This window comes from Patiria miniata, unplaced genomic scaffold, assembly GCF_015706575.1.
Source record: "Patiria miniata isolate m_02_andy unplaced genomic scaffold, ASM1570657v1 HiC_scaffold_13, whole genome shotgun sequence".
In the NCBI taxonomy this organism is placed as follows: Eukaryota; Metazoa; Echinodermata; class Asteroidea; order Valvatida; family Asterinidae; genus Patiria; species Patiria miniata.
This window is the reverse complement of record NW_024037051.1, coordinates 334,045-349,405: the sequence shown is the minus strand read 5'-3', so window position 1 is coordinate 349,405 and position 15,361 is coordinate 334,045. Positions and strand designations below refer to the sequence as shown.

At 42.1% G+C, this 15,361-nt stretch overlaps 1 protein-coding gene across 2 annotated transcripts; it reads left to right on the top strand.

Moving 5' to 3' along the window:
• The first annotated feature begins 2,597 nt into the window (after positions 1-2,597).
• Positions 2,598-15,150, top strand: LOC119719450. Of its 2 annotated transcripts, none has more exons than XM_038188918.1 (18): positions 2,598-2,811; positions 4,025-4,253; positions 4,620-4,747; positions 5,456-5,569; positions 5,807-6,035; positions 6,633-6,760; positions 8,146-8,262; positions 8,466-8,694; positions 9,016-9,143; positions 9,413-9,529; positions 10,108-10,336; positions 10,698-10,825; positions 11,406-11,540; positions 11,902-12,130; positions 12,401-12,528; positions 12,843-12,965; positions 13,454-13,682; positions 14,883-15,150. In XM_038188918.1, exons 2-18 carry the CDS (start codon positions 4,137-4,139, stop codon positions 15,012-15,014), a joined length of 2,640 nt encoding a protein of 879 aa, XP_038044846.1. In that variant the 5' UTR covers positions 2,598-2,811; positions 4,025-4,136; the 3' UTR covers positions 15,015-15,150. The 2 variants fall into 2 exon arrangements, with proteins under 2 accessions (XP_038044846.1, XP_038044838.1); XM_038188910.1 differs by having other exon boundaries at positions 9,410-9,529.
• Positions 15,151-15,361: the final 211 nt, after the last annotated feature.

Here is a 15,361-nt window from a genome sequence, read left to right as displayed (position 1 = left end):
TAGATTGGGTCCAACTGATTTGCATAAAAATAGTGGCCGCGTGAGGTCGCTGTTCGCGCTGTATTATTAATGCACTGCATGCATCATTATGACTGCATGCATAGCACTAGCGAAGATATCGTTTACCGCGTTACGGCCGGATGAATAACAACTAGCGCCTTGACCAAGGCTATGTGAGACGTTAATTTGTTACTAATGTTTTACTTAAAGGGAAGATACAACATTTGCAAACATCACAAAACGAAATGATCGAATTATCACGAAATACCTTACTGGATTGTTAGGGAATGACAGTCTAAAACATTCTGTAAAATCGTGGCTCCTAGTGTGCTGTCATTTTCAAGAAAAAATGGGATTTTTCCAACACTGGTCGGCCGACCAGCGTTGGAGAAAACTGTTTTTTTTTTCAAAAAGTGCTTTTATTTTTTCATAATTAGTTATTCCGCGTTTTCTTTGCAATTGATTACACACCTGTGAAGGGGTACAAGCCTGCTAGACTGATTCTCTGACCTTACAATTCCGCAAAGGTTATACATTGCTCTGTTTCATCTTAAGTGGGGTCAGGGAACCCGACTACAAGAACATGATTGGTTGTCTTGGTTTTTCCAGCATCTACAAGCCCAAATCGTGAAACAAGTCATTTTAACAATATTTGCTATAACATACTAATCCTCCAAATCCATTTATTTCTGAAACCTGCAGCAAAAGCAAATGTTGTACATTCCCTTTAATTTGGCACTGAAACGTAATATCCTCATGGGCGTAAATCCCGCGGGGATGGGCGGATCCATCCCCAACACTTTCTGACCGGGGGTGGGGAATTGGTTCCGCCCCCCTCCCGTTTTGAAGGTGAGAAACCCAAAAATCTTCCCAACTGTCCAAATTAATAAAACAGTATTGAAAAGAAACCACGGAGAATAAGTTGAATGCCCAGCTTTGAAGGTTAACAACCCCCTTAGGCCCCCTTTTTGCTAGGAACCATCCTCATTCTTCCAAAATACTTCAAAATGTTGCACTTGTGTTTAAATGAAGGATACCCAGCGCCTCTATCCTTCCCAACACGTCAGACAGTCCTGCCTCTCAAAATGCATTCATCCTAAATACTCCTCAATATTCCAATATTCATCTTCTTCAAACACCATTCATCCTCAATCCTCATTTGCTTCAGCACCATTCATCCTCAATTCTCCAAAATCCTAATTTTTCTCAAGCACCATTCATCCTCAATCCTCCAAAATCCTCCAAAACCGGGGGATTTTTGAAGATTAAGGCTGGTTACGGTTTAAGGGACGTATAAACGTATGTTTCCATTACATGTATTTTGTATCGTGAACAGCACCCCTATGTAATATCGTGTCACCCCCCCCCCCAAAAAAAATCCCATTTTGAATTCACACGACCGGGCAATTTTAGGATTTTGCCGCATGGTCATCCCCCATCTGCCACACTCTCCGGCATGGATTTACGCCACTGATTATGTCCTACTTCATAGTACGAGTTCTCCTTGGCCACAGCTTTGGTCTTGAGCGCGGGAATATCGGCGTAGTAGTTGTTTGCTTTCTCCCCGTCCCCATCCAAGGCAACGAAGAAAGCCTTCTCGGCACCGGCAGTGGCAGACCCACAGTGGTCAGGCTGCTAGGGTCATGAAACACTCTTAAATTGAAGATAAGTTGACGTTGGCCGTGTGTTATGCGGGAAAGGGGGGGGGTTTAAATCCCGGAGAGGGATAACTGAGGCCGGGCATAAAATGCCCGGCTCCTCCATCCGCCCACCTCCACCCCGCACACCGATTTTTCTTAGCCAAACAAAAATAATGTCAACCACAATTGGCACCTCATTATCAGGCACACTTAAATAAAAGTGATGAAAATTAAAAGGGCAACCTGATGGGAATGGAAATGTGTTGTTTAATAAAAAGTGCCAGCTCAGTAAATGTAGTTTTCAATTGGTGCATGCACTTTCCCTTTCAGTTCGATTTTATTACGTCCTAAAATGTGAATGGTGTGTTGTCACCTTGTGTTTGCCTGTATTTGTTAAAAATTTATTTCAGAGCAATTGGCTCATTACGGGGCGGGCTAAAACAAAACTGGGGCGGGGGGGGGGGGAGGTGTCCCCTCGTCCATGATTTCGCTGACTATAATGATAGTAGAATTTCATCGCATTTAGTTGAGTATAACATTTGTTGAGAGTTTATTTCTAATGAGAATTCTTTGTAACGATTTTCCCCCTCCAATTGTCAACAACCGTTGAACATGGACACCCCCCCCCCCTCCCCGACACTCACGACACCTGTTTGCAGGGCGGGGCCGCGCCGGGGGGGGGGGGACGAGCGAACTCCCCGTACCCCGGCCCCCGAAAGATATTGTGCAGGGAAAAGAAAACGAGTGCCGAGTGCAGTGGGAGTTAACTATAATGGAAACCTGAAGCCTTGTTAGGGCCCATCCCAAATCTTTTCAATTTTTTTTTATTATTTCGTGGTAAACGCGTTTTTCAAAAGGAGACCTCCTTTAATTTTATTTAATTATAAATAGCGAGTGAAGTTCTTACAGGAGGTGTTATTGAGGGCGCTGTTCACTGACCCAATAACACAACAGAGTTTGCCTTTTGACATTTCGGTGAGCTGAACGAAAAAAATGGCGACAGAAATTGGACAGACAGACTGCAGATGCCACCTTAGTTTTTGTCGGTTTTCCTTCGAGTCAGCATGCGGCTTTGCAGCCCAATTAAATCCAATTTCTACCGCCAGAAGAGAAAGGGCTGATTAGGCGGGAGAGAGCAAAAATCGACCAGTTACAACAAGATAAGAACAAGGTAACGTAATGCGTAGACGACCGTAGTTCATTCGCCACAATAAACAACATTGGTTTGATCATTGATGCGCTGAAAGTGAAACTGATTCTTTCAGGTTAATTTTTTTGTGTGGGAAACAATGTAACACAAGTAACAGTTAGACCCATCTGATCTCGACGCTACTTTTGTGGTCGTGCACATAGTATAGGTGGGGGGGGGGGGGGTGGATATTTTCTGACCAATGGAAAATTTGTTTCTCAATCTCAGTCCAAAATTCTTTTTTTATTAGGCCAGTCAACATTGATTTTTAGGTTTTCAGCACTCAGTATTGAAACAAAATTTCCGTACTGGATCACCACTTTTTTCAATTAATTTTCAAATGCCAAAAGTTGCATCTTTTATGGCTATTTCCTCCACTTTTCCCTCCTCTACTCTCATCCTCTCCTTTCCTTTATTCTGATTTATTAATCAGTCACTTACTTCATCGAGATTGGAACCTCGGACTCTTGCTTGAAACACGAGACTTTTAACCGCTAGGCCGCGCACGATCGCTATTGCAATGATCAATCTTTGGACGTATTTGAAGTATCCATTGAAATAAACTAAATATTCATGAGAAAATAAATATTCATTATGACGTATTGCACTATCATTGGCCGGCTCATGCGTTGTCATGGTTGTCGATGTCATGCGTATAACGCATCGCTGTCTTCCAGACACTTCAATCACTTCAAAGTTTTGACCCGCTGCTTCAACTGCACGACGTGTGCATCCAAAATGTGCTCTAAAAACACATTTTTCCTAAAAAAAAATCGCATCCTTTGTTTGTTTTTCGTTGCCGCTATCTTGAGTGGCCTGTGACCTTCTGGTTGGCGATCCCATTAACAAAACAAGAAATGAAAATTAGGGTAGGCATGATATCCATTATATTTATTAGCCTACTGTTCGTGTCATACAAGATGCCAATTCTTCGACGAATCGTTCTAGAAAAATTCCAAGGATCATATACGTTTCCCGTAGGTTGTTCTGTCGAGTGTTATTAAATCCTCAAGTGGTCCTAAATAATTGTGCAAATGTCACATCTCTTCGGATCCTATAGGAACCTGTAGAAGATGTAAACAAACTATAAGAATCCTACAGGATTCCTTTACGATTTTCCTTTTCCTACCTCCCTGGATTCCTGCACCAACACCATCAATTTAAACGACAAGTTCTGTCCCTGTTTTATTCAAAGGCTTCTTGAGAAAAACCCTGCCATCAAGAACCTCTTCCCATTCGGCAAGCTCAACTTGTCCCCCGAGAAACTAAAGGACAACGCGGACCTGCGTGCCCACGGCAAGAATGTCATGGAGACGATTGGCACGGCAGTGGAGACGCTGGACAACCCGGGAAAACTGGTACCTTTCCTGAAAGATCTCGGAGCGAGGCACAATGCTTATGGCACCAAACCGGAACACTTTAAGGTACCATACACTGAGACTAACAACCATCAATAAAGAAACATCCTTGGACACCTTCAGACTTCTCCAACGACTAAAATGAGAAGCCATTACTGAGGGGCACGACGCTAATATTGGCAGGCGATACGCGCGCACTCACAGCTCCTCGACCAATAGGGTTTTTCCAACTAGGCTACACGCGCCCTTCAAATCATGTTAAGAACACGTGTGATGTGAGGCGAACACGTGGCATTAGCGTGGTAATGCCGATCCACATTTTTCTGGCACAACTATGAGTCTCATTTTCATTTACATCCAACTGTTTCTCGGGTATGATTCCCAATTTAAAAGTATGTGCGAGTTCCAACAACCACTTGTTTATTTTGTCAGCCTCTTGCGGAAGCCTTAATCTTTACCCTGAAGGATGGTCTACCGCCGAAGGTGTTCACTGCAGAGGTGCAAGGAGCCTGGGAGAATGCCTTGAAAGTGGTTGCAGAACTCATGAGTGAAGCGATGAGGTATAATAACTATAGAACCTATCAAAAAGACAACAGTGTTGAAGTCGAGTACTTGCGATGGATCATTAAGTACATTACATGTCCGCTCACAATTAATCGCACGTCAATTCACAGCTGTCCAATTCAAAGTATAGTAACGCAAGATGAACAATACAAAAGCGAAGGAATGCCTTTGTTACAGTTCATTTGTGCAGCCTGTGGCTTGACTTGCCTCCATTCAAACATTATTTTTGTGTTTGTCTTTAATGGTTTGCAAAAAAATGCAAACTTCTCAATAACGCCGGAGTAAGCGTGTTCACGATTTAACATTCTATGGTGTATACACAAAAGGTTACCGTCTTGTTGTTGGAATGCAAAATACACTTCCAGTGACAGAAAAGTGACGTATTCGTCATAAACCACATTTCATGTTGTTCGATTAAAGGAATGTTATTGCCCCTTGGAGTTCCCAAGTCAGAGTACGTGAGTCTTATTTCACCTATTTTCTTGCACTTTTTTAATTTCCATATTGAAATGAGCACGTCATAGACTATTCAAACGGAAGATCGCGATAGCCTGAAATATTTTCCACCCTTTGCCATTCCACCAGTTGCCTGCAATGTACCTGCTGCTAAGTCGGATAAGCTGAACTCTTCAAGGTTTGAATTTGAGGACTTGTGAAAATTGGTTATTGGAAATATCGCTAATTGTTAATCTTGCTTACTGCAGGAGCGATGATGCTGATGTTGGACCGATGTCTCAAAGAGACAAACGGCTCGTTCGTGAGTGCTGGAAGGTCATACAGAAAGACATGGTCAACTTGGGTGCAGCCCTCTTTGTAAGGTAAGCACACTTCAGTTACAGAGGAGCTTAATGCTGGGTCTTTACTTAGGTCAATCATACACTTGGATACCGATAAGTAAAACCTAAAGGACTGCTGCGAAAGTGTCCGAAGTCCTGATGTTCTATAGGCAGCTGGTCAACCCTACACCTTATCAGCTTATATACTGTGTCATCTTCTTGGCAAAAAACCTTCTTTTTAAAAGGTTTACAGTGATGTCCTAAAATTTTTGTTATCAGATTGTTGGAAAAGAGCCCTCCCATTCAGAACCTCTTCACCTTCGGTAAGCTCAACCTGTCAGCGGAGAAGCTGAAACGAAACAAGGATCTGAGATCCCACGGACAGCGAGTCATGAGTACCATCGGTGCGGTGGTCATGGGTCTGGATGACCCAGACATCATCGCTACCATCTTGGAAGACCTTGGAGCCAGACACCAGATGTACGGGGCCAAACCCGAGCACTTTCCGGTAAGAGTCTTGGACTTGTTACGTTTATTATTGAAGATTCACTCCTACAGTCGGAAACTAGGGACTAGGCGTTTTAGAATGAAATTTGTTCAATCGTAAAGATCGAGTTTTCACTCGAGCTTCAACTAAAGTGGTTCTTTTTCAGACTATTTCAATCGAAAATGAGAGTGATTTTCATTCTAAAACGTCTAGTCCCTAATTTCACTCTTTAGAATTTAGAGATGTATATGCTAATATTTTCATACTTGACATATCGTTTTGGTACCTAAAACATCATTCGTTAACATATAGTTTATACAGATAATTGAGTAATCTATCACTTTTTGCAGATTTAGTCGCGTCCATCACAAATCAAATCACAGTTCAATCGCAAGTTGGGTCACAAGTAACAGGGGTTGAACAATGACAAAATGATACATTTGTCTCAGTTTTTTTGTTAATGACTCGTGAGTAACATGAGATGACTTGACCTCCACCTTGATTTTTTTTGGGTGTGGTTGTGTTTTTATTGTAAATAAAGATGCCGCAAAACAAAAGTCTATCCAGAAGACCGTTCATTTTGACTAACCATCGGGGATATTCTCTTTCGAACTGAAGGCACTGGTGGAGGCGCTCATGCATTCCCTGAAGAACGGTCTGCCGCCCAAGCTGTTTACCCCTGAGGCTCAAGAGGCTTGGCAGAACCTGATGAAGATGGTGGCTACGTCCATGAGCAAAACAATGAGGTATGACCTCAGGAACCACTCAGAGGCCAATTTTCAGTGGCTCTTCCTCGGCACAGAAATTTGCTAAGAACAGATTGTGATTTTGCTTAGCACAACTAGGTTACCATGCAAAAAGCCACAGATGTGTATTGCGTTTGACTGGCTCTAAGTTAGCATTTCTAAATTTGCTAATCAGCATCTTCTTTTTCGCAGTTCAATGAAATTGTCCCCTGGTCTCCATAATAGTCGAGTAAACATTGGAACCATGAAGTCGATATAAGGGTGAGAGTCGACTCAAAGTTGGTGACTGATGATCAACAAAACCGTTATAGCTTACAATATCCGGATTAATAGGTGCCAAAGGTTCAAACTTTGGATCTTAACAAAATGAGAAAATATTTCACATGCACAATTTAATTGCCGTCAATAATTAGGCCGATGGTAAGCCTTTGCCGTCTCTAAATCTCCTTGAGCTATTTTTTTCCCAGGAAACGCGCCCGCCGGCCAGGGTATGCATTAACGGGTAGTACAGGAACCGGGCACCCTATTGAAGTAAAACACGGGTACCGGGGTTCCCGTGAAAGAGACCCAACCCCAAAATTCAAATCCCGGAAGTTCTCCGATGGGCTTAGCTTTACGGTGAAAACTGCAACTTTCACCAGCGTTATCTGTTGCCCGTTAAAATGCACATAAACGTAAAATCTGTTTTGGTTTTCCAGATGGCCTGATTTTCATTTTGAAAATTCCTCACAAATGGCATTTACAACTTTTCTTTTCACTGTCTTAGAAGTTACTAAGCTATTTGTAAAGTTGGTTACGGGTACCCGATCCCATAATCTGGAACCGGTTCCTGACATCAGCGGTCGGGTGCTCGGGTACCCGGTTCTGATGCACACCCTGTATAGTTAGTTCCCTTAATTTGTCGCTGACCTGTATGCATTGTCAGACAGTTCTTGGTTTTCCCATTGGACCGATCCAGTAAGCACCGCCCCATGGTGTTCTGACCAATCACAACCTTGATTTATGTCCGATGTGCGTGCACAAAAGTTCGACATGCGTGCACGCGCGTATGATGCGCGCGGCAGGAAAATGCAGCGTGGCATTGGAGAGGAGCACGTGTTAATTTGCCCACGTGCGCAGTGGGTGGGGCTTACTGGATCGGTCCATTGTCAACCGGTTTGGCTTACTGCTTATGAAATAGTTCTTACACATACTGAGTTCAGATGAAATAAATACAGCCAAACCGAGGACAGCCGGCCGAGTTTCAAAGTTGACCCAAACCGGGTACTCAAAACTACACTCACTGACGACAGAAATTGGCATGAATGTGTGTGCCGCCTTAATTGTGTTTCAAGCTAAATCAAATACTAAAAGTGATTTTGTTTTCGCCAAAATTAATTGAACAGGAGCGGCAGTAGCGAAGATGAGGGGCCGATTTCTTCCAAAAACAAGCGCCTGGTCCAGGCTAGCTGGAAGATCATGGAAAAAGACGCAGTTAACCTGGGAGCAGTCCTTTTTGCCAGGTGACAATGTTTTTTTAAGCCTCCTAGTTGACAGAGGGTTGACAGTGATCTATAAATCAGAAGGACATTAATGAAAATTGTTCGTACAAACGTTCTTATTTAAAATCTTTGAGTATTGGTTTGGATAATCTATGCATCACGAATTCCACGATGAAATTCCTTAATGTCGAAGTGTTTTTTTTTTTTCGTATTCATTATGAAAGACTTTTGGAGAAGAATCCTTCCATTCAGAAACTCTTTCCCTTTGGCAAGCTGAACCTACCGCCGGACAAGCTGAGGCAGAACCCGGACCTGCGAGCCCATGGCAAGGGGGTCATGGAGACGATTGGAATTCTGGTTGCCAGTCTCGACGATCTTAAGGACATTGTTCCTACGTTAAAAGAACTCGGCGCCAGGCATAACAGTTACGGCGCCAAACCAGAACACTTCCCTGTAAGTTTTGTTTTTCGAGTAATATTACATATTGGGACAGGGTTTGACGGCTTCCTTTGGATCTCTCACTATTAGACGCCTTAGCTATGTCTTTGAGACTTCTCTACAGGTACTATCATGGGATGTGCGCAGGTTCAAACTCTGCACTTCTCGTTCCTCCATCGCGTACCTTAACCAACTTTACCCACTCTACTCGCAGTTTGCTCTCATCCATATACCGTTTTTGTCATCCAAGCCCTGGTACAATGAAGTACTCTTCAAGTTGCTTTTCTCGTACCGTCTCACTGTGGATCTCCTCACTTTTTTTCCTTTTGGTTTCAGGCCTTGGTTGAAGCTTTCATGTTTTCCATGAAGACTCGAGTTTCGGCAGAGGTGTTCACGGCTGAGGTGCAAGAGGCATGGAGGAACGTCTTGAAGGTTGTGGATGTTACCATGAGCACCTCTATGAGGTAACCTCTCAACTCTCAGCTTTGATAGATCAATAAATCAGTACAGATGTTCTATAGTGTAATACACTCGCATAATATGCATTTGACTTCTCCTGATGTCATCTGCACGTCTTGAAGGTGTTAAATCATGTTAGGCTGGTGAGTCGATCTGCAAAATGCACTGAGAATAATTAATTCAACGGATTCTTGCCAATTCAAAGCCTATACATCTTTGTATTAGTCTTATTCCTTTTGTGTCCTCTTTTGATTGGTTCCTTCCTTCGCAGCAGCCATTCGAACGGTGCATCAGATGTAACGATATCTCCCAAAGACAAGCAGCTGGCACAGGGGAGCTGGAAGTTCATTCAAAAAGACTTGGTCAACTTGGGCGCCAGTATGTTTGTAAGGTTGGTAGACTATTTTTTTCTCATAACAATGAAGTATGAAAAAAACACCTAGGAACGTCTATGAAAAAGACACAAAGGAACGCACGGTTTGGGGAGTCAGGGTGGCGCAGTGACGGTTTCTTTCTTCGCCTCCCAGATCCACCTCTATGTGGCCTGGGTTCGATTCCTGCCCGGACCTTATGTGGATCGGGTTTTCAGTCCCTACCAGATTCTGGGGGTTTTCCCTGAACATTCTTCTCGGGGTGTCCTCCTACCTGTAAAACTATCAATTCTTTTCATAGTCTCCTGTATACAGGTTTCCTCAGGCTTTCGAGCTACAGTGCCTGGGGCACTTTTGAGGAAACATTGGCTTCATTACCAGAAAGAAATAAAACACACAAACACACAAACAAATACCCCAACAACCCAACAAACAAAGCATAATATTATTTACGAATGCATTCTTCAAATTAAATCTGTAAATTTTATTCGAAGGTGTACAATCGAATGGCTTTTTAATAGTCGCATGCATGTTGTCAGGAGATTTTACCTCCACACGGGGAATTTATTCATCTTTGGCTGTCTTTTTCGTCATTCAGGCTTCTGGAAAAGAATCCAGGCATACGGAAAACTTTCAGCTTCGGTAGGCTCAACTTACCGCCGGACAAGCTGAGGCAAAACCCGGACCTGCGAGCGCATGGCAAGGGGGTCATGTTGACGTTTGGGACTTTGGTGTCAGGAGCCGACGACCTGGGGAAAATCATTCCTATGATGGAAGACCTCGGGGCTAGGCATAAGACCTACGGCGCCAAACCTGCGCACTTCCCGGTAGGAATGCCCAGTTAACAAAAAATATTTTTTGTGTGTTAATGGAATTTGCTTATTAGTATTACAAGGCTGAAAGTCACTCAATGGAAAGGGCTACTATAAAACAAGGAACAGAGACGGGCACAAGGGTCGCTTGGCCCTGGCCTGTACACCAAACAGTCCTAAAGATACGTGCTAAATAAGGCTACATTAATTGTCCTTATCTGAAAACATCTACAAGGCCTAAAGGGTCTCTTGACAGATCATGTTCAATAAAGAACCCCTTGGCCACAGGGTGATCAGCAAAGATGTCGTTATACCTTTACCTTCCCTGTTGATGATTTTTCACAATCTAAATGGACATCACCGTTTGGGGTTTCAGGCTATCGTTGAGGCGTTCATGTACTCCTTGAAGAAAGGTCTGTCACCCAAGATATTTACGCCTGACGTTCAAGAGGCATGGAGGAACATCTTGAGTGTGGTAGCTGTTACAATGGGCAGCACTATGAGGTATGCTTCCTCCGCCACCTACATTATTCGTTACACCTTTTCAAATCATTTCCTCCATTCCCAGTGGTGCTTGTAATGGCGCTTCATACCAATGCCTCAAAGCGCTCCGCAATAGATATTTGTTGTTACCCCTGTTCATAGAGTTGATGAAAAATAGAGGGCTACTGAAGAGTTCATAACCTATTTCCAGTGTCGTAGACGAGACCTTTTATGGGACCTCAAACACTTGTTCATAATAGAACATTAGATTCGATTTAAGTGCAACGTGAATTGAATAAAAAACTTTTTAAGCTTTCACTTTAGGCATAAAATAAATAATGATGGATTGTTTAAGTGTTAAATTAAGATCTTAACCTGTTATTTGATTGAAGGCTGTGAAAGGTCAATGAATATTGATAGTAGTAGTTTTCCTTCGACAAATAATGACAATTTTACTTAACTTTAAAAAAAAAAATAAAACAATCGAAACATACGCGGTCGGGAAAGGTCTTTTGAAAGGTGTCTTCTACATCAGTGCAAGTTTCATGATAGCTTCCTGTCATGTTTAATTTATCTTGTGTCACTCGTTATTCCTTTGCAGTAGCGATGAATCTGGAGTGTCAGAAGAGGAATCAACGGCATCTCCGATATCTCCCAAAGACAAGCAGTTGGTCCAGAATAGCTGGAAGTTCGTTCAAAAAGACTTGGTCAACTTGGGCGCAGTTATGTTCGTAAGGTAAAGTCCCCTGATCGTCTGTTCAAGAAGACACAGTCTTTTTAATCGACCTGCTCAAAAGAACATCCCGGATAAATTGTCAAAATATCCCAAAGGGATAATAAAAGCAACTTTTAAAAGACTAAGACCCATGCACTTTAAAGCAAGTAAAAACATCATCATACACCAAAAAATCTTGCTTTTCAATGACATTCTCGGGAATGCATGTAGCCCAAAACGAAACATCCAAGCTGCATTCAACTTGACCTAAGCTCGATAAGAATTGGAACCCTTTCCATCTATAGAGCATCTCTGATGATAACTGTCCATAAATTAATTAATTCAATATCAAGACCGGCATGCCTGTTCGCTTTTCTAAAAGGCTTCTGGAGAAGAACCCTTCCGTGCAGAATCTCTTCTCCTTTGGCAAGTTGAACCTGCCGCCCGAGAAACTGAAACAGAACCCGGACCTGCGCGCCCACGGCAAGGGGGTCATGGAGACGATCGGCACGGCAGTTGCTGGGCTAGATGACTTGGGGAGGATAGTTCCTATCCTAGAGGAAGTCGGAGCTAGACACAAGATTTACGGCGCCAGACCTGAACATTTCCCAGTAAGTTATGTTCCCAGATATTTTTTTCACACTCTAAAAAGTTCCGGGTCATATATTGACTTGATTCTTTTCTTGGTCAAAAATTACACCTTTTCGGGTCAAACTGACACTTTTTATGGTCAAAATTACACTTCACTGTATCATTTTCCGGGTTATTTTGGCTTTGAAGTATCAGGTTGATAACAAAGATAAGGGGGGGGGGGTACCTGAAGATGGACTGGATACAGATGTTCTCAAGGATGGTATACATTTGGTTTGTTTTCATTGCAGGCTGTTGTTGAGGCATTAATGTATTCCCTCAAACAAGGTCTGTCACCAAATGTCTTCACGTCTGAAACGCAGGAGGCGTGGCGGAACATCTTGAAGGTGGTTGATGTGACGATGAGTCGAACTATGAGGTAGTAACATTTTTATTATTTTTTTTAAATTGTTTTTTAACGTAAGGTTATATACAGATGCTTGTACATAAGCGCCTCTATATGAGGTTTATAGTCAAAAACAGAATAAAGAGAAATCGTAGGCCTAAAGGAAATTATTTAATTTTGTCAAAACGTACTGGTCAGATTGGTTGTTGAACAGGAATTATCAGAAACTGCCTTCTACCCAGTTCGAAATATGGCAATGTGTATCTTTTGGCAAAATGGGAGTCCCATATTTTCATCGTGATAAGACAAATGAGTTATTTTATGTTCCAATAATCATTATACAACAGACTGGATGAGAACGGAAATTCAGAGGAGGGGCTGATATCTCTGAGAGACAAGCGTCTGGTTCAGAAAAGCTGGAAGGTCATGCAAAAAGATTCCGTCAACTTGGGCGCCGCACTTTTTGCCAGGTTGGTTATCTGATTTTCTTTTTTTCATTTCTATTTTTGTTTTAATCAACCAGGCCGGGTCTGCTGCCAACCATGAATGATGTTGTTGCTGAGTCTATTTATTTTTAATAATAAAATGACAAATAAGATTTAAATTTCCACTTTCTACGGGCGTTTCCAAGCGCTCTCTTCACGGTGTGTGTGCCATTTGACACAAACAACGTTTTGACTCAAAAGAGTGTCATTATGACACGGAGGATTGTCATTTTGACATGGAAGAGTGTCATTATGACACGGAGGATTGTCATTTTGACATGGAAGAGTGTCATTATGACACGTAGGTTTGTCATTTTGACATGGAAGAGTGTCATTATGACACGGAGGATTGTCATTTTGACCTGGAAGAGTGTCGGGGCAAATCTGGCCGGATTCAGAGTCGAATCTGACCCGGAACTTTATAGGGTGTGTAGCTGACTGAAAGGTTCCAATGTTTTCTTTGAATGTCCAAGGTTTCTGGATAGGAACCCATCCATTAGGGAACTCTTCCCCTTCGGGAAGTCGTCAGTTCCTCCCCAGATGCTGAAACACAACTCGGACCTGCGAGCTCACGGCAAGGGGGTCATGGAGACGATCGGCACGGCAGTTGATGGTCTGGATGACCTGGGGAAGATAGTTCCCATCCTGAAGGACCTTGGGACTAGACACAATGTCTACGGCGCCAAGCCTGAACACTTCCAGGTAGAAAACAGAACCAACCAACCGACAAACAATAACTTTAACTGTTTAGGTGCAAACAGATTCCAATCCCGGGTTGCTGATGTAACTTTACATGTTGCTGTTATTCAAAATGACATTTTTATTATCTCTGATTTTAAGATAGGATAAACGTTGTTAAAAGCAGGTGGTATTCCCACTGTCTATACCCAGCAAAATGGCACCATTCTAGCGCCCTCATTCGTTAAAAAACGAGCGAAGGTAAAATCTTTCACAAATAGATGTGAAGAAAGGAACAAATCAAACTCACAAACAACAAACGGAGGAAAACGATCCGACCTTAAGTAACTGTCGTTTTTCAGAGTATGAGACAGCCAAGTGCACGAATATATAGACAATCGTATATAGACATTCCCTTGGTCACACTAGGCAATACAGGGTGAGTAAAAAAAAGGAAACCCAAATGGCAGGACCATTTTTTAAATGAAATTCAGCATGTAGCACTTTCAAGATCTAGGATATGAAAGCCCAATTAATCAGCTTTTTTTTAGTACAAAAATCATTCAAATCACTCGTGTACTTTTTAAGTTACGGAATTTTAAACAAACACCGTTTTAAAGTTCTGTCCACGGATCACAAAAAAAGAAAGTGTTCTTTTAGCAAAACGAAAATGATTCACACACATCCCTATGTGAATTGGGATTGTGTTTTAAATTGAAAAGTACAGGAGTGATTTGAATGATTCTTGTGCTGAAAGAAAGCTTTTTAATTGGGCTTTCATATCCCAGATTTTGAAAGTGCTACATGCATGCAAAACTTTATTAAAGGATTGGTCCTGCCATTTGGGTTTCCTTTTTTGACTCGCCCTGTACAAGTGAAATCGGTAACGCAGACTCAAAACAAAGGTGAACAAAAAATCACACAGAAGTCATCAAAATGGCAAAAAAAGTGCGATTGGAATTTTTTGTTTGGTCCTTATTCGGCAACGCGATGGCCACATAAAAACCATGATCATATCAGAAACGTCAGTTCTATGTGGTGTATAACAAAAGAGCGGTTCTAAATTAGCACGGTGTGGTATCTATATTGCACCTGTGGTTATAGTCTGGTTCAATATAGGTACCACAAGGTGCACATTACAGAACCATGGTTTTACAGAGTGGTCTGGTATCCAGAATACATTGCCATTATCCATCCTGGTATATTGTCTTTATTTTGATGCAGCCCCTAGTGGACGCCTTCATGTATACCATGAGAAATGGCCTGTCATCCAAGGAGTTCACACCAGACGTCCAAGACGCGTGGGAAAACATTTGGAAGGTGCTGGCTGAAGTTATGAGCAACGGCATGGAGTAGAATCTAACTGCAGATTTTTATGCGATCACTTTAAAATGTGATATAACCTTATTTTTGAGACGGCCATATTAAATTGAAAGCAAGGTAGAATCGTCATTTTTGGAACTTGCGAAAAGAAATGAAAGCAATGACATAAAGTTAATTACAAGTTAATGCCAGTCTGCTCTGATGAATAATTTAAAATTTGTGATTAACCATGCCCTAATGTTTTAAGCCACATTTAAAAAAAAACCTGAAAGTGAGGCTAAAATGAATACATAGTCTGGCACCATCCCATTCAACAGGTCACAATTTATAAAATACATTCAGGGAACACGACCAAAATGGCGTCCTGGTGAATCGGGTCC